The sequence below is a fragment of the Aethalodelphis obliquidens genome, unplaced genomic scaffold (genome assembly GCF_003676395.1).
Source record: "Aethalodelphis obliquidens isolate GAN/ISIS:26980383/991018 unplaced genomic scaffold, ASM367639v1 scaffold26, whole genome shotgun sequence".
Lineage (NCBI taxonomy): Eukaryota > Metazoa > Chordata > Mammalia > Artiodactyla > Delphinidae > Aethalodelphis > Aethalodelphis obliquidens.
In genome coordinates, this window is record NW_020837970.1 from 19,220,388 (window position 1) to 19,246,869 (window position 26,482).

General features: G+C 40.6%; 1 protein-coding gene across 11 annotated transcripts in view; it reads left to right on the top strand.

Moving 5' to 3' along the window:
- The first annotated feature begins 15,294 nt into the window (after positions 1–15,294).
- Positions 15,295–26,482, top strand: part of NEO1 (neogenin 1) — a 237,875-nt gene continuing 226,687 nt past the window's right edge. For 6 of the 11 annotated variants that reach the window (XM_027123547.1, XM_027123545.1, XM_027123552.1 and 3 more), the window contains exon 1: positions 15,296–15,566. In XM_027123547.1, the coding sequence (XP_026979348.1) occupies positions 15,437–15,566 (130 nt within the window). In that variant the 5' untranslated portion in view covers positions 15,296–15,436. Of the gene's footprint in view, positions 15,567–26,482 lie in introns of all 11 variants that reach the window. The other 5 variants (XM_027123555.1, XM_027123553.1, XM_027123549.1 and 2 more) reach the window with 3 other exon arrangements.

Genomic DNA, 26,482 nt, shown 5'->3' on the forward strand with positions numbered 1-26,482 from the left:
GAGGAAACTCAGCCATTTGATTCTAGTCTGTTTACTTTACTCAGCTAAGCTCTGGGCTCAGAAGTAAAGATAAGGGAGTGTTCTTACTAATTCATAAGAACACCTCCAGAGATTAGAAGGAGGGCAGACCTTTGGCTTTGGCAACAAATCTTAAGCTCCACACGGTTCTAACTGGTTGCCCATTAAATAATGCTGCTCCCAGGAGGACCCCTGGAACAATAGGGGCTGGACTTGTCTTGGAGACCAGACATTTGCAATACAAAGTCCCAGAAGAATCAAGTCTCTTGCTACCTACAGCATGCCTCACCAGTATGTATGTTGGTAAGTTATGATCTCCTGGGAGAAACAGGAGATTAATATAAAAGGATAAATTGTGACATGCTAAGTGACAAATGAGTGTACATTATATAAAATTTTACCTCTATTTATTCATAAAGCTGTTGTACCACAGTTTTGAGATTTTGTGAACAAGGCCACATTAACTTGAATTCATTCATCCATTCAACCATCTGTTGGTGTGTCCATCTGCCCAACAAACGTTACCCTAGCATCTACAGTGCCAGCCCTCAGAATTAATGAGAAATATAAGGCGTGGTCCCCGCCCTAGTGGGAGAGCCAGACCTGCAAATCATAATATGGCAAAAAAGTACAATCACAGAAGTGTGTTCAAGATGGTAACTATAAAGGAGGGAGCTGTATGATGGTGGGATTGTGGGAGTATGGGGTTTGGGGCAAGGAAAGCTTCCTAGAAGAGTTGATGTATGAAAGAGGACTTGGAATTTACCAGGCATACACATTCTAATCAGAGGGCACAGCTTGAGCAAAAGCATGGAGGCGTGAAAAAGCATGGGATAACTAAGGAGCTAGAAGCTATGTGATAGTGCTGCAGGGTTTCGGGTGGCAGTATTGGAGATGAGCCTTGGAAAGTAGACAGAGGCTAGAGTAAGAGGGATCTGATAGGCCACGTTTTGACATTTCCCTGTAGACAATTGGCATCACTGATGGGATTGAAGGAGGACATGTGTTTTGAATCATCTTTATGATGGTTATAAGGAAAATGGACAGGAGGAAAGTAAGAGCAGAACAGGAAACCCAAGAAGGGTGAGTTGTCACTGTGTTCACACCATATCTTTTTAAAGTTTTGGTCCTATTTTAGCCTTTGTATTTCTAGACTGAGAAATGTCAATATTAGTAAACCCAGTGTTTTTAATATCTTGGACCTTATAAAAACTGATAATATGTTCACAGCGTGCTGGGGTTGAACATTCTACTGAGTATGCTTATGACCCCTCAGCCACCCCAAGGGCTGAGGAAATCAGCATCTCAGCTTCACCTGTAACCCAGTGGAGATACTCTTCGTGCCTCAGCGGCACTCAGAGTCTAGCTCTATTGGAAACAGATGAAGTCATAATAAACAAGTTCAACTAGAGTAGAACAGGAAGCCAGGCTTTGGCCTCCTGACTCGTGTTATACCTTCTTTTCCTCTAATTCATCCATGCTGCCTCTTGGAGCTGTGCTTTAGGAGAATTACTCTCTCAGGACGTAGAAAAATGGGCAAATAGTTCATAATGGCCAATCAGGGAAGCTGTGGATATTCAGGGCTGACCCCCTGGAAGAAAATCATGTTTCCTCATAAAGTATCTTTCAGTACCAAAGTCGGAGGAAGAAAAATGAACTATGTAGTTCGTAGATTACTTTCTACATGGATATGGTCCACCTCATTGCTCATAGTTGTTGAAGTATCTCTGGAATCTGGCACATGTAGCTACAGGGAATTTGGGTAATCTATGAAAGTAAACTAGTGAGTGAGTGGCAAAGCTAGGCACACAACAAGTTCAATTCTTTTGAGTTGTGGCTGAACTATTCTGCTTGCCATGGTTACCCTTTCTTTCACTTAGAGTTTTTGTGTTGGCGAAAAAGGATTGGGCAGTAATGCTATTTTTAATTTGCTATTTGGTCTACGAATAATTCATTTAAAATAAAATCTAAACATCTTTGAGCTCATTTTAGGGTCCAAAGCATTGATGAAAATAACAGCACACGGCAATCCTCAGGAAAATGTCTTCCTTCCATGTGCCGTCACACACTTCCAGTGGATTCCTTTTGCATTATATCATATTGAATTATATTACAACATTTCCTTCTTGCCATTAACTTTACAATCCAATTATTAAAGGAATCCTCTGATTTTTCTCCCTAAATGTTTGCTTCACTGTGATTAAAAGAGCTAAACTGAACATTTTGAAGATAACTGTCGAGTTGGCTGAAATAGTAAAAGTTATATGTTGTCACCTCATTTTTGTCTTCAGAGCACCACATCTAGGACTGAGAAAGGAATGTATGCTGTTGGTAACCTTATACTTCTTATTTGTCTTGCTGAGACTGTCAACACAGTAGCCAAACAACTGTAATAATTTCTAGAAGGCATTTGTGCCATTGACATTTGGCATATTATGAACTACACCAAACCCCTCTGATCATTTCATATGAGTCTGAAAGTGGCTGTCAGGCAATAAATGCTCTCATTTGTTACTGACTTGGGCTAGGTTTGTATTCTACTTATGAATTTCCATCTGGTGTTTCCATTTGTTTTTTGAATCAGGGCAAAGGTACATTTGGACTCTTAAAATTCGTTCCGTATTTCTTTTAATCAATACAAATCAAAGGCAGCCTCAGAAATGCTTAGCTGTCAATATGTCCAGCCAAGTCACAAGTAAATGTTGTGGCTTCTGAAGGTTGCGTTTTCTCAAGGAAGCACTATTCAGGCATATTTGTTACCTCAATTAGTCTGATTTAGTGGTTCAGTCGGTGAGCTAGAGCCTCTGGCAGCCAGCCGAGTAATTTGATTTCTAAGCTGCTAGTAAGGGACTAAAACTATCCATAACGATGACTCCAACGTCCTGAAAGCAGACGTACAGATCTTGACATTCTTGGTGGCTTAACTGTCAGGGAAATGTGGTAGTCTTTGATTCCGTTTTCATCTAGGATCAGTACCCCTCAGTGTCACGTACCTGGAGAGTGTGACTTTGACCATCAATTCCCTAAGAATGTTGGGAGGTGACAGGACAGATGTTCCTTTTGGAAAGTCAGTTCCCTGAAGTGATTCTTTTTCTTCTCTAACTACCTTTATCTGGCAAAAGGTACAAGCTGACAGTCCTGGGGACAGCACTGCAGGGCATGTTTTAGAAGGGGAGTAGTTTATTCTCAAAGGCTATCAATCTAGTCTCTTTTCCTCTCACTTCATCCAGAGGCCATGAAACTAGCTGGCTGCGGCCCAGATATGTGCTCTGGAAAAGTGGTCACATTGTGACTAGACCACCTATGACCTCAATCCAGTAGGAGAATTGGTGGCAAAAGAGGTGAGGGGAATGGGACCTAGATAACCTAAACTAATGTATTCTTCCTGCTCTTAGTTCTCTGATGAACTGATCTGGCCAATATAACATCAAAAACAATTATTTATCACCTTGAGAAATTGGAAAGCTATCTCACTTGCATTCCTGCTTCAACAGTGAATCTCAACTGGTTACAAAGATATATATTATATTAGCTAGGAATCTTTTGATTGCAAGTATTGTTGAACAACTCTAGGTGCAGAGATGCAGCTGTACCTCAGAAACACCAGAAACTGAGGACTTGGATGACATTCACCCATTCATTGTTGCTGAGCTTCTGTATATCAGCTTCATTCTCTCTTGCTGGACACATGCTGAAAAACATGGCCTTGGACAGTTTCTGGTTTTAGAATTTTAGACTTTAAACCACCAGAAAGAAACTAGACTCATTTTTTCAGGATTCAAGTCAAAGAGTCCCTTTGGACTCCATTTAGGTCAGGTACACATACATGAACCAATCAAATATGGCCAGTGCATTAGGGTGCCATGACTGGCCAATCTCAGGTGAGCTGTCTACATCAAGCCCAATCAGCTGTGGCCAGGAAGTAGGGTCACACTGAACTAACATGGTAGCACCAAGTGCTTGGAAGAGAATGGGTGAATGACAAGCACTCCCACAAGTGTCCACTATACAAAGCTAAAACAAAAAGGATAAAATTTAAAAATAAAAGCAAAGCAAAGATATATTAGGCATAAATAAACATAAAGAAAGTAAAATTCAAAGCCAAAACCATTCAGTAAAGAGTCTAATGTTATTTTGATAAGAGGTGTATTTCAAAATAAAAACATAACAGTAATAAATCCTAAAACATCAAGTAACATCTTATCAAGAACACAGAGTAAAATCGGTTAGAAAGAGAAGGGAAAACGAATTATATATCTATAAAACCAAAGAGATTCCATTAAAAAGCTATTTGAATTGATAAAAAGAGTTCAATAAAATGGTAGGATTAAATAAATACACAAAAAATCAATAGGTAGCCTGTGTAACAGCAATAATGTATTAAAATGTGATGAAAAAGGAAATATCATTACTAAATGGCATCAAAAATGCAAAAATGGTAGAGAGCAGACTGGGATGAATATTTGATCAAATTAGTATAAAATTTACTTAGAAGAAAAACCATAAAGAAAACAAAAAGTATATACTAAAAGTAGGCATAATAAGGGAGAGTTAGCCGGGCCAAATAGTAGAATGTCTTATACTTGTATAGTTAAAACAGTGTGGTATTAACTCAAAATAGACAGATAAATGAACAAGGTAAATAACCTTGAAACAGATCCTGATGTACTTAAAATGTTAATACTGTATATGATAAATGTAACCACACAAACCAATGTATGAGGGAAATATCATTCAGCAGAGTGTTGGGACAAATGGTGGTTATGGAAAGAGAAAGCAGCACACCACCAAAATTGAGTCAATCAAGAATCTGGAAAAGTTATTTGCAGCAAATATGATAAAAGTTAATTTTGTGCTCCTTAAAATCTCATTCAAATCAACAAGAAATCCAAATAAGCAAAGATTATAAAATAGTGTAAAAACCCAGTGATGCCACTGCAAAGGTAGGAATACAGATTGCCATAACCCTTTGGAATGTAATTACGAGTATGTATCAAGAATATGAAAATATTCACACTTCTTGACGCAGTAAATCTTTCACTGGTAAATTATCGTGACAAAATAATTTGAAGAGGTTGAAAGTACTGTAAATTAATCTACTCACTGCAGCATTATTTGTGCTAACTGTGCTCTATAAAATAGCAGTCATCTTCTAGCCCCCTTTCCCTGTTTTATTTTTATGGCATTTATTATCATCTGACTTTTGTTTTTTGCCAGTCTCCCCCCACTAGAATGTAAGCCCCGTGAGAATGTGCCTACTTTCTTTTCTTCTTTTTTTTTTAAATAAATTTATGTATTTATTTTTGGCTGCATTGGGTCTTTGTTGCTGCGTGTGTGGGGCTTTCTCTAGTTGTGGCGCGCAGGGGCTACTCTTCATTGCGGTGCTCGGGCCTCTCATTGCGGGGGCGTCTCTTGTTGCGGAGCACAGGCTCTCTGCTCTCTGCGCGTGGGCTTCGGTAGTTGTGGTTCACAGACTCTAGAGCACAGCCTCAGTAGTTGTGGCGCATGGGCTTAGTTGCCCCGTGGCATGTGGGATCTTCCTGGACCAGGGCTCGAACCCTTGTCCCCTGCATTGGCAGGCAGATTCTTAACCACTGCACCACCAGGGAAGTCTCTGCCTACTTTCTTTACTACTGTATTTCCAGGCTCCAGAACCCTGCCCAGCACATAGTAGGAAGTTAATAAATATTTGTGGAATGAATGAACAACTCCAAATGTCCAATAATAAGAAATGGTTTCGATAATAATGATTCACCTACCTAATATAATATTGTGAAGCTATTACCTACCTTTTTTTTTTTTTTTTTTTTTTTTGCGGTGCGCGGGCCTCTCACTGCTGTGGCCTCTCCCGTTGCAGAGCACAGGCTCCGGACGCGCAGGCCCAGCGACCATGGCTCACGGGCCCAGCCGCTCCGCGGCATGTGGGATCTTCCCAGACCGGGGCACGAACCCGTATCCCCTGTATCGGCAGGCGGACTTTCAACCACTGTGCCACCAGGGAAGCCCTACCTACATTTTTAAGAATAATAAGTTATAACATGGGGAAGTATTTATGATGAAATAATAAGTTTAACAGAGCAGGATATATATGTAAGGATAATGAATTTTCCTACAAAGTTAGAAACTAGTTTAAGAAAGTACATATAGAAAAGCTTATAAAGTTTCTTTTTCGATATATGTTATGATTATAAATATAGAAAAAGAAACTTTGTGGAGAGAAATAAAAATGGAAGGAGATACAGCTAGGCCTTCAGAATGGTGTGGGAAAAGGGAATACAGGTGATTTTCCTCTTCTATTTACTTTTGACATTTTCAGGTGTTCCATAAGATGCATTTCTTTAATATTGGAAAATATGATAAATGCAACACCAAAAGGGACAGTTTTTAAAATCATCAATGATAAGAGGGTATGATATCAACTTAAAACAATGACAAGCAGGAAAAAGAGAGGAGAAAAAGCAAAAGTGCTAAAAATAAGGAATTATAAGAGAATGTTTTGATTTATTTTAGTATAATTATATAAGTTTGGGCTTAAGCATATGAAAATCTATAAAGCTGATTATACTTCGAGTCACTGCTTACTTCTGTTACCTAATTACATCACCACCCTTAAGTTCCTCCTATACAGAAAGTCACTGAGTGACTTCTCAAAAATACATATTCCTAGGTCCCACCCCTGGGAGTTTCTAATTCAAGACGATTGGGGTGAGGTCTAGGAATCTGTGTTTGTTTAAACACAGTCCCTGGGTGACTCTGAGAATACCTGACCTAAGTGGCAGGGAGGCTTTCCCTCCGAGGAGCAGCACCCTTGAACTTCTGGGGTGGAGGAACCTCTCTTACATTTGCCCTTGGGCCACCTACTGCTCCTGCAGTGTTGCTCCAGCTGCTATAGTTCTTGGCTGTCCACCTGAAGGTGTGTGTGAGAGATCTAGAACCCTCATGCGAGGAGCCAACAGACTGACCCTGCTCTGGCCCTTGGGCCTCCACCTACTGACCCGAACACAGTCCACAGACCTCAACATGATACATCGGCTTAGTGTCACCACTGAGTCAGAACCCCTCATGCTAGTGGTCATTGTCCTGCAGGCTTATTTTAAAATGTTCTGTGCTTCCTCCTCATTGATGCAAGCTCTCAGTGCCGACCCTCCATTCTAACCATTTCTTCTGTTCCCCTGGAAGTCCCTCTGGATGGTAAACAAATGCCTCCATTCCCCCAGTCTCTGCACAGGGACTCCCTCTATCTCCTGCTTTATTTGAAAGCTGACTGTCTCTCCTGAGGCCACTTCTGTGGACCTCATTTGTTCAGATCTCAAGTGACCAGGAGGTGGTGTTAATATTCACCTGGGCCTCCACTGTCATTTCTCAACATTTTGCTTATGTTTTGAGGCAAAAACAAAGAATCCCAAGCAAAATAGGAATTCTGTTTGATTTTGAGAATCATGGCATCCAGGCATCCAGTTCACTGTCTTTTTTTTTTTTGTGGTACATGAGCCGCTCACTGTTGTGGCCTCTCCCGTTGCGGAGCACAGGCTCCGGACGCGCAGGCTCAGCGGCCATGGCTCCCGGGCTCAACTGCTCCGCGGCATGTGGGATCTTCCCAGACCGGGGCACGAACCCGTGTCCCCTGCATTGGCAGGCGGACTCTCAACCACTGCGCCACCAGGGAAGCCCTTTTCTTTGGTCATCTAATGACTGACATCTGAGTCACTTCTCAGATATCTTATGTGTAGAGTGGCTTGCACTCTTTCTCTCCACTCCACACCTAGCATCCTGGGTGACTTCATTGGCCTTGTGGATGACCCATCTCTTGAAGACACTGCCTCTGCTCTCCTCCTTCTCCCTCCCCACCACCTTCAAAACCTAGGAGGAGATTGCATGGCAACATGCAGGGCAGGAAAAGACTGATACAGAATAGCATTCCCATTGATTCCTTCCTCCCACTGAAACCTGGAAAGAGGCAACTCTCTTTTGTTTCCCGATTAGTGGTAAGGTTGGGGGTGTCTTCTGTATGGGAGTTTCTCAGCTCAGGATGGCCCAGGAGGGCTGAGAAAAAGGGACCAAAACACAGGTGACCCTTATATAGAACATAAGCTAAAGGAATAAATAAGCTTCTTGGGGTTTTTTATGTTGCTTACTTCAGCTTCCTAGTGTTGGAGAGCTGTCTGTGCATGTGCCGGGGGTTGTAACTTGGAATAAGGAGCCTGGTAATCTCTGCTTGAGTCACTGCTTACTTCTGTTATCTAATTACATCACCACTTCTGGTAATCTCTTTTTTTGGCCACTTCAAATCCTTTGTGGAAAGCAGCTTGGTGTGTGTGTGTGTGTGTTTATCATATGCAAGCTCAATGCAGGCAACTGGATGGAGCTGAGTTCAGAGCAGTAAGAAAGAAACTCCCAACATTTCCAACACGTATGAGTAATGCACCCCAAGGCAATGCACCGAAGACTACTATCTAAAAGTTTCTCAGTTCCTTAACTCTTCTGAAACAGTAAAGTTTTAGTGTTGAATACATAATCTTCTCTTTTATGCTTGTGCTTCCTTTCTCATACATAGTGCATTTACTCTTTGGTTTTCTTGAGTGCTCCAATTCCTTGACACTCTCCTTTTATCTTAGTCATTCTGCCCATTTTCGATTTATTTCCTTCCCTATATAGACTAAACCACATGATTTACCACTTCAATAAATTCACTTTTCAGAATCCTTGAGTGCCTCAGTCCCTTGTCCTTTTGCTTCTTCACCTACTCCTAGAAACTGGGTCATTGCAACCATCTACCATCTCTCTTCTTACCATGCCTTGCCTGATGGAGAAAAATCACAAATATATTATTACTACTGATAATTTCAGCTGGGCTCATATATATATATATATAGTTCTTTCTCTTAAACCCTTCTGTGACTCTTTCAAATATTTACTACTCTCCTCAAACACCCTACCACAACCCTTCTCTTCTTGCAGCAGATGGCCTTGTTGCCTACTTCACGGAGAATATCAAGACGCTCAAGGACAAATTTTGTATCTTCTTACAACCCTATTTGCCTATACCCATCTTTGCCTCCTTCTTTTCTGGCTCTTCCCATCCAAGCAAATCCCTTGACCTATATCTAAATTCCCTTCCATATTAAAAAAAATCTTTATATCAACATCAAATATCTATTCCTTAGACAAATGTTTATTAAACACCAGGTACCAGGCTGGGCAATTGAGATATAGCGACAAATAGAACCCAGCTGCCATAAGGCCTATTGAATTGTTTGGCACCTCTTTTCCATGAATTTCACATTCCTCCTTTATTTATTTGGTTACAATGGGAGCTGTCATATTACTCCCCGAATGATTTGGAGCAGGCATCTAAACGAAGATTGGCAATCAATCCCTTCACTGGGAAATTTGTAATTGGGACTGACAGTCAGCATCACATGGCAACAGAGTAACTTGGAAGTTGATGGTAGTGGCCATTTTCTGTGATGTGGACCAAGACACGCAGAAAGCCATTCTGTAACAAGAGTGACGCTGAGGCAGATTCAGAGATATGTATAGAGGCAAGGCACTTTCCAAAAGAGGACTTTCTGGGTTCTTTAAGGTCCTCTAGGCTCTGGTTCTATTCCTGAGGTCCGGCTGCATCCTTGCTCTAAGATTCCAGGGTTCTTCCATTAAAATTTCTTTCTGCTTAAGATAGTATTTTGTTTTAGGTTTTTGTTACTTGCAATCAAAAAGCAAGATTCTGTCATTCTTACTGGAAAGCTGGACTGCCTTGTTTTGTGACTGCTGTCTGTTGGAACCCAACCACGTATCCTTTGAGGATAGAATTTTAGAGGACTGGGTAGCGAATGTCAGAATACTGCCTCTTATTTTCAGTCTTCATTAAGGTGTCACGAGAAGGGAACATGCTCAAATACAGCTGAAAGCTGCCTGGAAACCACAAGGCCAGGGTGTAACTCTGTTCTGTGAAGTCCTTTTTGCCTATTGCCAGTTGCCTGAGACTACTGAGGTCAGATAATCACGGGCTTTACTGAATTACAGCTGCCAAATTATCTACTACGCTTTTTCTACAGCTATCAATTATTCCCTTTCTCTCTTGAATCTTCAACACTTCCCGCTATATTTGCTCCTTATATTAGCATTGAAGTCCACAGCCCTCTCAACAAAATCCTAGATTTCACAACTCTTTCTTCCTCCTTCTTCTTCCTTAAAGAAGTTGTTCATACTCAGTGACAAGCTGTAGCAATCAGGTGGCCTTACTCTCTGCTGTAACTGCACTTACTAAGGTTGTCCATGACCACCTTATCACCAAATTCAACGGGTGTTTTTCAGGTCTTACCTTACTTGACCTCTCAGGAGCACATGCCACTACTGACTGCTCCTGTATTCCTGAAACACTTTCTTTCCTTGGTTTTTGTGATACCATATGCCTCTGGTTTTCTTTCACATGTCTGCTTGTTTCTTTGCAAGTTCCTCTTTCTGTTCTATACTTTAAACATATTGGTGTTCCTTGGGTTTGGTCCTAGTCCTCAATCCTCCTTTCTGTCCTCAACTTTCCTGGGACAATCTCAACCACTTTCTTGGCATTACCATACATACCTGAATATAAGACCAACACCTGCCTTCTTCCAGCTCACAATAATCTCTTGAGGAAGTCACCTTATATTCTGACCCTTAAAAAGTCCTTGAATAACAAAATGCTCTTTGGGGGAATACACATTAGCATGCAATGATCTCATTCAATGTTCATATAGAAGTCACCTGACAGAATTGGTAAGAAAGGAAAGAAGGAAATTTAACACAGATTTAAAAATTAGTTCTAGAGAAATTCCTTCACATTTGCAAATATTGGATGTCCTTGTAAACAGGCCTTTGAAAGATGATATGGAAGATGATATGATAGTGAATATGATTACAGGATGAATGATATAATGTGATTAGATACAGTGGCCTGGAATAAAATTCCCAGTGACAACACCATATATAGGGTCAAAAACTTAGGTAGAAGTGAAGATGACTGTCCTTAAGAACTATGTCAGAGATTCAAAATGTGACCCTGGTGATCATAAATCACTGTGAGGAGTTTCAATAAAATTATTTTAAAAATTACATTTTATATAATATGTAACTTAAAGTATTTAAGTATAATTAAATTAATACAGGGAACATTGTAAGTAGATCCTTGATTATTTCATCTATATCTCTAAAAATTTATACATGCAAGTTGACCACAAAATTTTATTAGGTGGATGGATTTTATTTGGGAAAATGGGGGCCACCCGGTATTCAAAGGCACCTTATATCTGGGAATATATGGTATACACTGATGACTCACCTCTCTCTGGCCCAGTTCTCTCTGCTAAACTACAGAGACAAATAACAGTTTACTGATATTTCTACTCAAATATCACATAGACACCTTAAACTTGTCCAAAGTTAAACTCACAGTGCCTCCAATCTACTCCTCTTCCTTGGTCCCTTCTCACTGAATGTCACCATCTTCATTCAGTGGCCCAAGCTGAAATCTATCACCCATATCGCCTCTCTCCCACACACCCCTGTGGTTTCTATCTCTTAAATCTCTCTCTTATCTGTTCGCTTCTCTTAATTCCCTCTGTTTAACTCCAGGCCACCCACATTTCCTCCCCAGACTACTGTTAACAAAAATCTAAACTGGTTTTCTTGGTCTTGTCTCCTTTTACCCTACACTCCTTGAAGCAGCCTGAGTAATCCTTCTAAAATGCAAATCTGATGTCAATTCCCACTGCAGGGGTAGTCAAGTCCTTCCCTTCTTCTTCCACATGCGTCTCAGTTTAGAGACTCATGCTGCTTCTCTAATTCCCCAGCCCTCCTCCTCTTTCCTCCCTAGCGCCTCCCCCCACAATTTAGTGAGATTAGATGCTCTTACTATGTTTTCCCACACTCCTTATCTTTCCCTACCATAACACTCTTCACACTTCTTTGTTATAATTGTTTATCTTTCCTGCTAGGCCGGGAACCTTGTCTATATGGCTCACCATTGCATTCCCCTAAGAGAGGGCAGGACCTGAGACATATGAAGTGCATTATTAATATTAAACAAAAGAACAAATAATTTTGTTATCCCAGTACCCAGGATATCTGGCAAATAAGAGGTCCTCAGTAATATTTGTTGAGTCAATAGATTGTTGTTGAACTAAAGATGTGTGATTAACTAAAGCAACGTGTAACAAGCAAAATTAATAGTGTGAAGGCTTTGTCCTTAAGGAGCACATATCCTTCTTAACTGGGCTTAATTAGAGATGGCTCCCTAGAACAGGTGGCTTTTGGAAGAGAAAGGGAGAAATAAAAACTCTTACCTAGTGGAATGTAAAGAGCAAATGTAAAAATGTCAACATCTATGCAGAAGAAAATCATGTTCTTAAGACCTGGGTAATTCCTAGTTTAAAACTGCTGTGACTTGGGAGTGTTCTGTACTGGGATCTACTTGTCAAGGAGCTAGCTTTCTTCTCTACCTTGGATACTGGGATTCAGCCAGGGAATCAGCTGCAGAATCTAATTACTGCCAGCAATTAAACACTGAACTATATTGCCTCTCTAAAGTTGAAAAATAATCCTTTCACTATAGAGAATAAGATTCTGACCAAGTTTTATATTCATAGGCTTTATTAATTTTTATATTATAGTACTTAGAATAAATTTCACAAGAATATTTGCTCTAGTTATTTTTGGCCTGCACTTTGATAACTTACACTAACACAATGGCCAGTCTGTTTTCTTTGCTGTAGAAGTTTCTTTGTGCACTATTCCTTGAACATGGGTCTCACGTTCTAACTTTACTTAGATGAAAAAAAGTGTTAATTTCATGAATGGTTTAATATCACTTCGTAGATTAATAGACTACCTAAAAATACGTTGGCTAGCCTATAAATGTGGATTGATGTATTAGCTGGAAATCTTGTTTGGAGAATGAAAATGATAAATAAGATGCCTAATAAAATGTTTTCTCAGAGATGCCTTACTAAAGAAAGGAGAGGTTAATTACTCCAAATGATGATTTTGAAAGGGAATGTCTACAATGTCGGTTACATTGAAACAAGGTGAAGGATCTGAATTCAAGTGTGTGGGTTACTTTACAATCTTACTCTTGAACTGTTATAAAATCTGTAATTTTTAATCTGGGGCTTCATTTATTAGTGGTTTATTAGAGTGGGTTTTGTTAAAACTGATTTAAGCACAAGCCAGCAATATACTATTCGGTCACCCTATTTTACAGAAGGTGCTTTAAACTTCTGATTTAATCCTGATACACACAGTGGACTGATAAATTAACTAGAGAGTTCACAAAGGTCATACATGAAAAACAATCTGATTACCTTATTAGCCACAACTCATTTATTTTTCAAACCTGGAGATAAATGCAAGTTTCCTTTTCAAAGTCACATTATAATGCATTTTATACTTATGATACAATGAAAAATTTCCAGACTTAGAAAAGATGACTGAATATTAACATTTGCCAGGCAATTTACAGTTTCCAAAGAGCTTTCTCATTAATTACCTCAGAAAACTGAATAATGATGTGATTATTAAAGGTTAATTAAGCAAATACTTGTGAAGTAATTGGGAGGTAATCTATTTCTAATGTAACTGGTCAATCAGGGGTATTTAGGAAATATTTTTGCTGGTTAACAAGTCTAACCAAAACAAAAAGATATTTAAATTGTTTCCCTAGTGGAAAACAATAAGCCCGTGTTTGCTCTTTTAAGCGTCAATTGTTTCAAAGGGTTCCTGATTCCACCGTTTTGATGGTTTGAGAGGTTTTATGAGGACTCTGAGCTTACCCCTCCCAATGTTACCGCAAACCTCACACTGCTTTCTGCCACTTTAGAATAAAAGAAAATATCTGAAGAAAGTAATTACGAGAAGGCACAGAGGGCTGTGGAAGTCAGAGAACTAGCCATCTACTTGCGGAAAGCAACACATTTTGGTTACTGGGTATACGGAACAGTGAATAAAAATCCAACTCATATTAACAATCGAACATGACTCTCCAAGTGCATAACCAACACAACAAAATTTTCTCAAAATATTTTCCATGGGTGTAACTTATAAGATTTTCAGTATTCTCATCAGCAGTATAACTCCAAACTGCTTACTCCTAACTTTGGGTAGCCTGGGTGCTGCCTCACGATTACCAAGTGGTTTAAAATCACATCCCTCCTGCTCCCGCTTTATCAGCGAAGAGACGTTATTTCCAGGTACGAAATGCGAGGTGGCCCGCAAAAGTAGAGGTAAAAGGTCTCAGTTACAGCCCGAGGATCAGCCCTGGGGAGTCATGGGGCTCGGCTTAGGTCCCCGCACTGGCTGGTGGAGTGGACACCGGGCACCTTTGTCTGCGCCCTGCTTCCCTGGACCCGGGCGGAGAGCCGCGGGTGGGGGGGCGGGTCCAGCGGTCCGGGCGGGCCCGGCACTGTCCTGGGTAAGCTCGCGGCAAGGGCGGCCCGGCCGGGAAGCGGGAGGTCAGAGGCGGGGCGGCAGGCCCCCTCCCACGGGAGCCGCGCCAGGTCCCAGCAAGAGCCGGGAGGGATCGCTATTGTTTTTGGCTGGCACGTTAAGCCCCACGCCGACCCTCTGCGCACCCAGGTTTCCTCCCGGAGGCCATTCGGCTTCCTCCGAGGCCCTATATAGGGGCCTTGGGCCCAGGCTGAAAGAGGTGCGCGCCCGCTCCGGCCTCTCGGACAAGCCCGGGCTCGGAGCGCCTCTCGCCCTCAGGTCTCCGTAGCCAGAGGCGTCTGGAGAGGTGAGGCGGGGGAAATTTCTCCCCGGTGCGAGGAGGCCAGGAGGAGGAGGAGAAGTAGTAGGAGGAGGAGGATCCGCTTCTCCGGGGTTTCCCTGACGCCAGCAGCAGCGCTAGACGCGCGCTCCCCGCGCCTGTCCCCGGCTCCGGGGACAAGGGGGAGGGGAGCGTGCCCGCCGCCGCGGCCCGCGAGGCGGCAGCTGGGATTGGAGCGGGGGCGGGCCGCGCGCGGAGCCTAGGAGGTGTCGGCGAGGGAGGCGCGCGCCTGCGCGTGCGCGGGGGTGCGCGCCCCGGGTCCCCGCCCCCCACCCCTGCCGCCCGTGGTCTCCGCCCCCCTTGCGCTGCTGTGTGGAGCCGGAGTCGGCGGTGGGTGGCGGCGCCTGGAACCTGGAGACAGACCCACCTCCCCGCCCCGGAATGTAGTGACTCCCCGCTCTCCGCTCTCCTCCCCTCTCCTCCCCACTGCAGGAGGGAGGCGCCCCCGAGTCTCCCCTCCCGCGAGAGGGGCCGCGCGGGCCGGGCCGGGCCGGGCTGGAGCAGCGGCGGCGGCGGCGGCCGCGGGAGCCTAGCCTGCAGCGAGGGACCGGCTGAGGCGCGCGGGAGGGAAGGAGGCGAGGGCTCCGCCGCGCTGCCGCCGCCGCCGCTCGCGGGGAAGAGATGGCGGCGGAGCGGAGAGCCCGGCGACTCCTCAGCACCTTCTCCTTCTGGCTCTGCTGCCTGCTGCTGCTCGAGCGCCGGGCGTCGGGCGCCGCGGCCGCCAGGAGCGGCTCCCCGCCGCAATCCCCAGGTAAGCGGCGGTCGTGGGGTGCGGGCCCGGGAGGCGCGGGGTGGGGGCGGGGGCGCGGCACCGGCACCGGCGGCGGCCGCTGCGGTGTTTTTGTTTAGGATCCAGGAGGAAACGTGTAGGAACTTCTCTGCCTCGTCTCGGGTTGCCGAGGAGAAAGGGGGTCGCGCAGGGTAGAGAGTGAAGTGGGCAGGCGGGGGCGCTGCTGGGGGAGGGGCGGCCGTGGGGGCGCATCGGGGGCTCCGGGCTATAGTTCTGCGCTTTGTACCCGGAGGCAGGTTCACCCCTCGCCTCCCTCCCCTCCCCCAGGCTCATCCCACTTGTAAGAGTGGGACATTCTTGTGCTCACACAAGCACCAGTAGAGGCCACTACACACCTCATTAAATAAACAATCGTACGGCCAATTCATTAATTTTCAGGAAAGGAAGCGGGAGGGGGGCTTGAACTCCGCATTCCCTGGCCAGGGATTTCCCAGCTGAAGTCTCAGGGAAGCGCTGGTTGATCTCGAGGGACTCCTCGTGCGGGATTTGTAGCCCCGAGGCTGTGGAAGACAGAGGGTGTCCGAGGGACACGGTTGTCCCCTCATAACCAGTTGTGTTGACTTAACGATGAGGGCGCCTTGGAGAACAGCTCCAAGTGATTCTGTTAGTGTTCCCGTTATGAAAATGCTTGTTCTTTCCTGGGAATTACAACTATATTTACAGCCTGTTAACTGCTCTTAACCTAGGGAATGGTCTAAGCATCGGATTTTAAGTACTTGAACGTTGTTTTCAGGTGGCAATATTTAAGTATATTTAGCCGCAAAAGCCATTTTCAGGTTTTCTATATCATAGATTATTGAAGTCACCTGCATTCCTATTTATTTAAGGGGACCAATTAACAAAACGCCAAACCTGCCCGTAAGGACCTTACAGTGTAATTGCGGAGCAGATTCAGCAGATGAAGGACAAATTAGCATGTAATCTGTTTAAATTGTTTGACCAAGGTGGTGTATCATAAAACTTGACAACTTTCACCTACTTGCATGAGATCCGAAATTTCTGTATTTGAAAGTCATCTTGTCAGGCACAGTGGCAGCTTCTGTTCACTAAACCATTACTTGTTTTTCTCTGGTTTATATTTAAAATCACACGGCAATGTAATTTGGCTGATAAAAGCTTTCTTTTGATATTCTTACAGAGTATATGTAGTACACGGCTTTTGCCAGTGTTAAATGCTTTAACCCTGAAGTACCAATGGGTATTATCAAAACAGCCACATAAACAATAGTGTTTTAGTATCACACTTGCACATTCAGCCTAGAGTACACATGTTGGTCCTGAAATGTAGGTAACTGATCCAACCCTTTCTATTCTTGTGGATAGGCAAGAAAAATGTAACTATCTTGGAAGACTCTTATTTAATTTTACATGTAGTTCATCTATTATGTGTGTGTTACTGCTTAAAATTTTGTCAATAATTTTGTAAGTAAAGTGCTAGTAATTTTAGATTAATAAAAGTAATAAGTCTCTTAGGAAGTCATAACATCTGTCTCACCGTTAATTCAATTGATGGGCTTTTATTTTGTGCTGATGAGAGGTGTAAAGCATGGCTGAAATGTGCACTTTGCCTTCATGGAGTATTGCCGTCTGGCATGTGGGTTAGAAAGATAGCCATTTAGCCACTAATTATATAGTAATTAAGTTGTGATAAGCACTACTGAGGAGAAGAGTAGGTTTTGAGAAAGTGTATACTGCAGGGACCTAACCTAGACTGGGTGTCAGGGTGTCTCAGAAGTGAGATCTGAGTAGGAGTGGAGGTGAGGAGAGTCACAGCTAATTAGTGGTATGGTTGGGTCTAGAGCACGGATCTTCTGATCCTGTGCAGAGTGCATTCCACAAACCATTCTGCCTCACTTCCAAAGGGAAAGGAATAACTGCAGCAAGGAAGGGTTGGTCAGTTCTTTAGCCAGCTGCAGAGACATCAAGGGGATTGAGAAGGGAGTAAGCAGCAATGGAACAAGCTGTTTCAATAAATCAGATGTCATTCGTAAGTGGTTTAATTTTTTAATTGCTGAGATACCTTTCTGTAGGGGATTACAGTGAATAGGTGCTAGGGTATGGAGATATTTGGTAGTAAAAGGAGAACAATAGGATGTGGGACAGCAGGATAAATGGAGTGTTTTTCCAACATTGGGTAGACATGAGGAGGTGGAGGAAAGAGAGAAGGACTGGTGATAGAAAATGGTCAGCAGTGGCAGAGGGTTGGAAATGATTAGGCACACAGTCTGGCTTTAGGAAGCAAGGAGGGGCAGATTACTGAAAAGATATGCAGGGACCTAGGGCAAGATGACATGATAAAGTCAACCGCGCATTGCAGGTCTTCTCTAATCAGAGTGAACAGGTTAAGGAATGGTGCTCAGGTGGGATTGGGATGCCAGAATGGAGAACGTTAGGAAGACAATGTGAGAGCTTATTTGAAATCAGTTTGAATTTGAAGTAGACTAGATCAGCTATTTCTACCATTTCAGCATCAATTTTTTGTATCCCAAGAGCAGAAATAGTGAAAAGTTTTAATCCAGTATTGGTTGCTTCTGAGTTACATGAAATATGTAGAAATTGTTTTTTAAAACTTTTCTTAGAATAATCAAATATCCAATTCTCTGATCAGATTGCAAAAGAACATTTGATGTCCTAATGATGCTGAGGCTAGCCTTGACCTAGACTTCAGAGGTGTACTATAGAGGTCATGTAGCTATACTTCTCATTTAAGGTAAGAATCCTCTTGTCAACATCCTGCATAGGTGACTCTGTCTGCCTGAATCATTAACTTGATGATGTGATTCATTACCTCACAAGGTAGTCTATTCCCGTTTTGAATAACTTCTTTTAGTAAACTTTGCTTTATGTAGTACATTTAACTTTAATTTTCACCCTCCCCACCTTCTTGAATTTTTTTTATCTTCTCCTGCCTTTTTTTGGCGTCACCCTATCTCCTGATTCATCTCTTACTCCTCTGATCAATTCTTCATTTGTTTTCAGGTTTTTCTTTCATATTCTCATCAAATATTGGTATCTAAGGTTGATCTCATTCTGTATACTTTACTTGTGTTCAGTTGCTACTGTAAGCTAATGACTCTCCTAGTCCACTCTGCTTCACGTGTCACTCTGTAGCTTCACTGAAGAGGTACCTTGCATTACACAAGACTAAAGGTAAACTCATCTTTGTACCTCTTCCCTCATCCCCTCTCTCCAGACAATAACAAACCAGTTTCTGGTCCAGGACTCTCATATTGTTTGAATGATTGCATGGACTTGTCTTCCTTTGTTACCCACCTTGGACACCACTGTTCATCACTCAACCAAGTTGTGATCTAGAAGTCATCCTGGACTCTCCTCCTTCCCTCTTTCCCATAGCCAGTAGTTCTCCTTGATTTTTTTTTTTTTACCTCCTAGATATTTCTCGAATCATCATCACTCCACCTAGAGTAACAATAGTAGCTCTGTAAATTAATCTCTTTATCTCCGCTGTTAGCCTCTAGAAGTCTGTCCTCCTGCTAGAATGAACTTTCTTATATATTTTTCTGAGCATGCCACTCTGCTACTTATAAACTCTTAGTGTTCTGTAGCTTGAGTGTTAGAGTCTGAACTTCTTGGCATGAAGATTGTGAGGCCTTTTGTGTTCCTTACTACAGGGCTCCCACACTCCCAGCTTAAAGCCTCATCTCTTGGCACTTCTAATGTGTACCTGGTGCTCCACCACTCCAGGTTAACTGCAGAGCTTCAGGTCTCCAGGCCTTTGCACATGCTGTTCTTTCTTCCTGGGTTTTTTTATTAATTAATTAATTAATTTATTTTTGGCTGCATTGGGTCTTTGTTGCTGCGTTTGGGCTTTCTCTAGTTGCGGCTAGCGGGGACTCATCTTTGTTGCGCTGCACGGGCTTCTCATTGCGGTGGCTTCTCTTGTTGTGGAGCATGGGCTCTAGGCGTGCAGGCTTCAGTAGTTGTGGCATATGGGCTCAGTAGTTGTGACGCACGGGCTTAGTTGCTCTGTGGCATGTGGGATCTTCCCGGACCAGGCCCCTGCATTGGCAGACGGATTCTTAACCACTACACCACCAGAGAAGTCCCTTTCTTCCTGCTAATGCCACTTCCCACCTACTCATCTATTCAGTGCATTTTTTTCTAGTAGCCCCCTCCCCCAAAGAGAGTTAGAGTCATCATTCTCTGTGTGCCCATAGCTTTCTGAGTCCTTTTCATCTTGTGTTACTTATTTCTTGTCTTCTCTACTAGTCTGACCCTCCTGAGGATTTGGACTTTTCTTACGTGGTGTAGAACAAACATCTAGCACAGAGTAGATCCCCATTAATTGTTTATTGAATGAATATTGAATTTCTTTTAACTCCCGGGCCTTACAGCACTAATCTGATCCCTTTATATGATGGTCCTTCACATGTCTGATGACAAAATTTGTGTGTGTGTGTGTGTGTGTGTGTTGCTCTCTCCTTCTTTCTAAATTAATCATCCTAATTCCTTCAGCCACTCTTCATCTTACTTAGTTTTTGACCTTTTGTGAGTTTGGTCATCATCTTCTGGATATGCCGCAATTTTAATATTTATTAGTTTTGTCATTTTTGGAAAGATCAGTGATCATACTAATTGATCTGTAAACAGAGAGTGATGCCCTGCTTTGCCTGCCTAACTGGATGAAGTATAAAGGAGTTCATAGATTTCCAGGATGAATGTTCAAAGGAGATAAGAAATGTGACGGCTTTTAGTAAACCATATGAAAGTTAATATGTAGAATGGTGAAAAAAGACGTAGGATATGGAGGCAGAGGATTTGGATGTGACTCATGGTTCTACACATTTCCATATATCTGTTGGGGGCTATAGGCAGGCAAGAATAATACCTTGCTTGCCTAACTGAATTGTCAGAAGAATGAAATGTAAAATTGCTTATAAGCTGTAAAGTACAGTGTTTGTATAGAATGGTTTTAATTTTTTTTGTGAACTTAAAAATATAGTATAATTCTATTAAATTTTTTGAAAGTGTAGTTTTCTTTCCAGCAATTTATCATTGTTGGTTTCTTCTTTACGAGTTTTCTCTATGCTAATATAAAATATAGGGGTAACATTAATCTCATTATGTGGAAGTTCTGTTTACCTATTTCATAGTCTTTCTTGCCAAACCCTTCATTTTATTACTGACTTTTGTGTGTTTGGGAGGTATTTACTATGCCATTGGTAGGCATTTTGGCTTCTAGGTAAAATTGCATCAACAATAAGAGAACAGTCAGTGGAAATGACTATAGGTAAGATATTATTGACCCAGAGAGCTAATGAGGTGAGGAAAAGTGTATATGATGTTTAAAAATTGACTTTGTCATGGGACACAAGCCAGTGAAAGATGATATTAAAATATAACCCCAGTTTTGGATTTGTTCAGAATCAAAGGAGTTTTTTGACTAAGGATTTTGAAAACAGACAAAAAATTCCATTTAGACCCACTGGTATAACTGTTGGTATATTTCTTTCTAGTCACTATATGGCACATCATTTTTATGTTGTAATCATGGTGTATGTACAACCTTATATGTGCATTATTCCATTTTTCTTTGTTGCCGCACTATCTTTAAATCGTCAATTAAAATAAGTTTTTAAAAAAATACTTAAATACATGTTTGTTTTGAAGTAAAAAGAAAGTACATAAAGTAAAACTTCCACCAGCACATTCGTTTTTTAACCCATAAATAACCACTGTTAATACTTTTTCTTCTGTATTTACAGAAGATATGTGTGTATAGTTTTATTTTTTACACATAAGCAGGATCATACTAATTGTTTTTCAACTTGTTTTTCACCTAATAACGCGTTGGAGATCTTTCCATACCACTGAATACGGATTTTCCTATAATCATTATTTAAAATGTCTGTACTCTTCCAGTGAATGAATATAATATTAATAGTGGCCAATAAAAGTATTAACTGAATACTCACTGAGCTGTAGGCACTGTACCACTCTCTATTACATGCATTTAATCCTTTATACATCCTCGTGAGGAAGATGGTAATATCTCCCCATTCTACAGTTGAGGTAACTGAGTGTCAAATATTAAGTGACTTGTCATAGGCCTCACAGTTCTCATGTGGAAAAGTCGGCATTCAAATCCAGTCCTTTACAGGTCAAAAGTCTATGCTCTTTATTATACTGCATACTGCTGCTAACAATTATTCTCCTTTTATAGATGTTGACGTTGTTTTCAGTATTTTGCTCTAATAAAGAATGCTGTAATGAACATCTTCCCACGTGTAGTCTTTCCTTCTGTATTTTGGATTCCCTTGGATAGGATTATTGGTGAAAAGATAATTTGTGTGTGTATGTGGGAGTCAGGGTTCCATTTATTTTAGAAGAGTAATGATACCATTGAGTAATACCATTCATTGACCAGTACTTTTACAATTTCTTCAAGATATTTCATCTTTAATTGTGACCTTAAGGCCATAATTTTAAAATGCAGGTCCCATAGCTTCTCTGTTTCATCTGTTAACTGAAGGAATTAATTAATAATTAATAGGTGATCTCAAAGGTCCCTTCTATCTCCAAGTTTCTATAACTCTGTAGTCTATAAAATTGAGTAGTAGATTTATCTCAGCTAAATGACTTCTGCTAAGTTTTGTGTTTGAACACTGATCTCGTTTCTGTTCTTTGATTCAAGAATTACCTTTTGTCATTCTCTAAAGCCCAAGTTACTATGCATCTTTTTTTTTTCCAGTGTGAAGTCGGATATGATTGGGAAAGTCTTTTAAATTGCCTGTAAATGATCGTGTATGATTTTATTTTATATGTGTAAAAATAGCTTTAGGGCTGATTTCAAGAAATAAAACTTCAGTGTTAAGCAATTGTGAGATATTTTAAGTTGCAGTACTACTTGAAATATTAGATACTTAGGCTTATAACGGATGTAAAGTAAACTGGCAAGGTTACTGATCTAGCTGATATTTTGATTCTGCCTTCAACTTCTTTACGTAAAGAAAGGAGAGAGAGGTAGTGAGTGGTTTTATATGTCCTATTTTACTAAAATCAGTACTTGAGTTCTTCTTGTTAAGGAGTTAGCAGTTGGGCAGTCTGAATTTCAGATTGTGTCTTTGCTTTTCCTATTAAAAAGAAGCATGAGAAATAACTTCTTGTTAAAAATTTGTTATTGAAGTATAGTTGATTTATAAGGTTGTGTTAATTTTTGGTGTACAGCAAAGTGGTTTAGTTATACATATATATTCTTTGTCATGTTCTTTTCCATTACGGTTTATTATAGGATCCCCTGTGCTATATAATAGGACCTTGTTGTTTATCTATTTTATGTATAGTAGTTTGTATCTGCTAATCCCAAACTCCTAATTTACCCCTTCCCATCCCCTTTCCCCTTTAGTAACCATAGTTTGTTTTCTATGTCTGTGAGTCTGTTTCTGTTTTGTAAATAGGTTCATTTGTGTCATATTTTAGATTCCACATATAAGTGATATTATATGTTATTTGTTTTTGTCTTTCTGATTTACTTCACTTAATATGATAGTCTCTAGGTCCATCCATGTTGCTGTGGATGGCATTAAGAAATAACCTCCTTTAAGTTTGTTTTATGGCAAGAATGTTTACATTTAATTTTGTAGTCAGTCGGATAGTTCTTGTATAGCCCAAACTAGAAATTTAGGTAATTTTGACTAGTTGCAAATATGTTATCTTTGAGGTATAATTATGCACAAAGCCATGCACTGTGGAGATACTAAGATGAATTGGACATATTTTCTATCCTTGGTCTAATAGCAGAGATAATAACTTAATTTGGAGAGAGAAAGTGTAATTACTGCTGTAGGTGGAGAAACAAATTCTGGAATCATTGTGTTACTATTAATCAAGTAATAGTACTACTTTTCTCATAATTTTGGTTCTACGTCTTTAGTCCCAACTTAGTTTTAACAGGTCAGTAGACTGTAACTCTCAGAGAGAGTTATTTTTCATTTCCTCTGTGTGAAATGATTACTGGAATGTTTGAATATATGAGAATGCTAATAATGGAGCCACCTGGGGGTGCAGCTACTTCCATGTCTTCAGGAAATCCGGAGATTGATCGTACAGGTTTTCAGGATTTATTACTGGTCAGTAATAGCCAGTAAAACTTACTGAGGAGTCCTGAGCAGAGTGAATTTTTAAAGTGATACCACATGGAAACTGAATACAGAACATTTGTTTTTCAGGTGCAAAGTAAATGAGTAAAAAAAAAAATTACCAGGAAATATCTTTATGTGTAAGGTCTAGTTAAGATTATAGCATTATCATATACAAATTCAGGGAATAGAATAACAAATTATAAGTTTTATTTATAATTTTTATTCATAGCATGACTTTTAATGTAAAAACTAAAATTTGAGGATCTTTTTGGTTAATAGTTGAAAGCTTTTGGTTTGAAGTTGGGTTATTAGTTTTAAATTCACACAGTGTTGTGTGTCCAGGAGATTGTATGTACACTTCCTATGGCGATAACCCCTTTATTAATAGCACCCCACCTACATAGAACTCAACCATCATGCACCCTCACCTCCAGAACGTAACTGAAGACTAGGGAATAAGAGAAATAATTTTCCAAGTCTGTACATTGAAGTAAATAAGTTTCTCAGAGTCCCAAAAGTCTTTATTTAGAGCCTATTTATCTTTAATTCATATGTAGTTCTAACAGACTGTATTGTCTTATTTCTAAGTCGATAGTTGATCAGAAGTGGTAGAAAGACTGTCTTGAAATGCCCCCTAACAACAGCAGTTAGTCACCTTTGTAAGGAATAAGATTTAAAATAAACATAAGACCACAGAGATCTTCCTTAAACAGAAATGGTTGTCTCAGCCAAGTTGAGGAAAGTTTCTTTTCCTTTCCATCACTGCCAATGGGTATCTCCTGCCCCTGGCCATTTCTTTTGCCCCTCCTCCTATAGATACAGCTGCTGTCTGGAAAGAAATATCTTCCCTCAGAAAATTCTGTGGAGTCCCATCTCACCTCAAATTAGTGTGAGTCCAGGCTGACACTCGAGGTGGGAGAAAAGGAAATATGAATAGGAAAAGAGGTGAGGTGCCAGGGCAGGGTTCCTTCTCTGCTAGTCCCTACCCCTCAAAGCCATAGAATTTCTCTATTAGCAGCATTCTTAACCCTGATGGCTAAAATATGTCTGTCAACTTTAAATTTGGGGGTAAAATTAATTGTTGGTTTGATTTTAAGAAAATAAAAAATATTAAAAATTTTTCAAACAGTATGTAAAATAAAAAGTGAGATCATACATTCCAACCCTCTCCCCAGTGATAATCACTTTTAATAGCTATGGACTTTCTGTTTTATCTATACAATTAAATATTTAAAATATATAATATATACATGTATAACTAACAAGTGATGTAGTGCTGTGCATACTGTTTTCCAGTGTGTTTTAGGACATCTTCCCATGTGAGTACATACAAATTTATCACAGTTGTTTTGATAGCCACATGGTATTTTATAGATGTATCATAATTTATTTAACCAATTTCTTTTGATGCTCCCCAATTTTTATTGCAGACATATGCAGTGAACCCACTTTTACAAAATGTCTTTGTGCACATGTTCAAATATAGTATAGAATAAGTTTGTAAATGTGGAATTGTAGGGTAAAAGAGCATGTGTGTTAAATTTTTTGCTAGTTATTTCCAAGTGGTTCTCCAAAAAGCTGATTTTTCTCTATCAACAGCAAATGAGAGAGTGCTGTTTCCCCACACCCTTGCCAACATACTAGTTATTTTCAGACCTCATAGTCTCTGCCAATCTGATAGATGAAAATGTATATCTCTTTAAATTTTATATTTTAAAATTATTAATGGAATTGAGCATCTTTCAGATTTTTATTAATGGTTTATATTATTTTTGAGAATTGTCTATTTGTCTTTTGTTCATATTCCTTTATCCTGTCTTGAATTAATGGTTCACTTGTAAATTAAACAATATAATTAAGAATAGGAACAATTTAAAACTTACAACTGTCAAAACTCCCATGGCTACTTGTGGTTCGTCACGTAATGAGAAGTGCATAGAGTAGTCGACTCAGTCTGCTTACCCGACTTCTGCTAACCACTGTTCATGTTTGCTTGATATAGATTCATAAACTTTCAAACTGCTCTACTTTGAAGGAAAAAGAGCTCATTGATTTGAGTGAAAAATAGGAATTGAAACAGATGCTACTACCTCTTTTAAGACAGAGCAATTTTAGTTTGGAGTAAGTTCAGTTAATCAAATACTTGCATGCCAGTTTGACTCAAGATACTGAGGTGGTGGTTTAAAGTGGAAAATGGATTAAGGATGTAGCAGGAAAGACAAGTTTAAGGGACAGGATATGATTTCCATTTTTGAATACCCTGAGCCTGAGATGTCAGCAGATCATCTCTGTAAAGGTATTACAGAATTGGGGCTCAGATGAGAGGTCTCTCTAGACCTCTGGCTAGAAATATAGGCTCAGGAATTATCTGATAGAGGTGATAGTTCAAGCCATGAGACTAGATCATTTCACTGAGGAAGGAAGAAGAAAACCTAGGGCAAAGACTTGAATATACACCCATCATTGGGTGTCCAAAGGAAGGAAATATTACTCTGTCTGCAGAACAAGATAAGTACCTAGAATTAGAGCTATGTAAAATGATAAAAGTTCATTTTGCCCCTACATATCTTATTCAGAAACATCTGTGTGAATAAATGGGATAGTGCTAACATAATGTTTGTTCTTTTCCCTTCTACATGCATGGTGTGGCCCTGGGTTAGAGTGCTAGGCAGGGAGAGGGGAAGCTTAAAAGGCAATTCTGAACAATTTTTTTTTTAAAGAATTGTAAGATATTTATTTAAAAACATTTATTTATTTATTTGGCTGTGCCGGGTC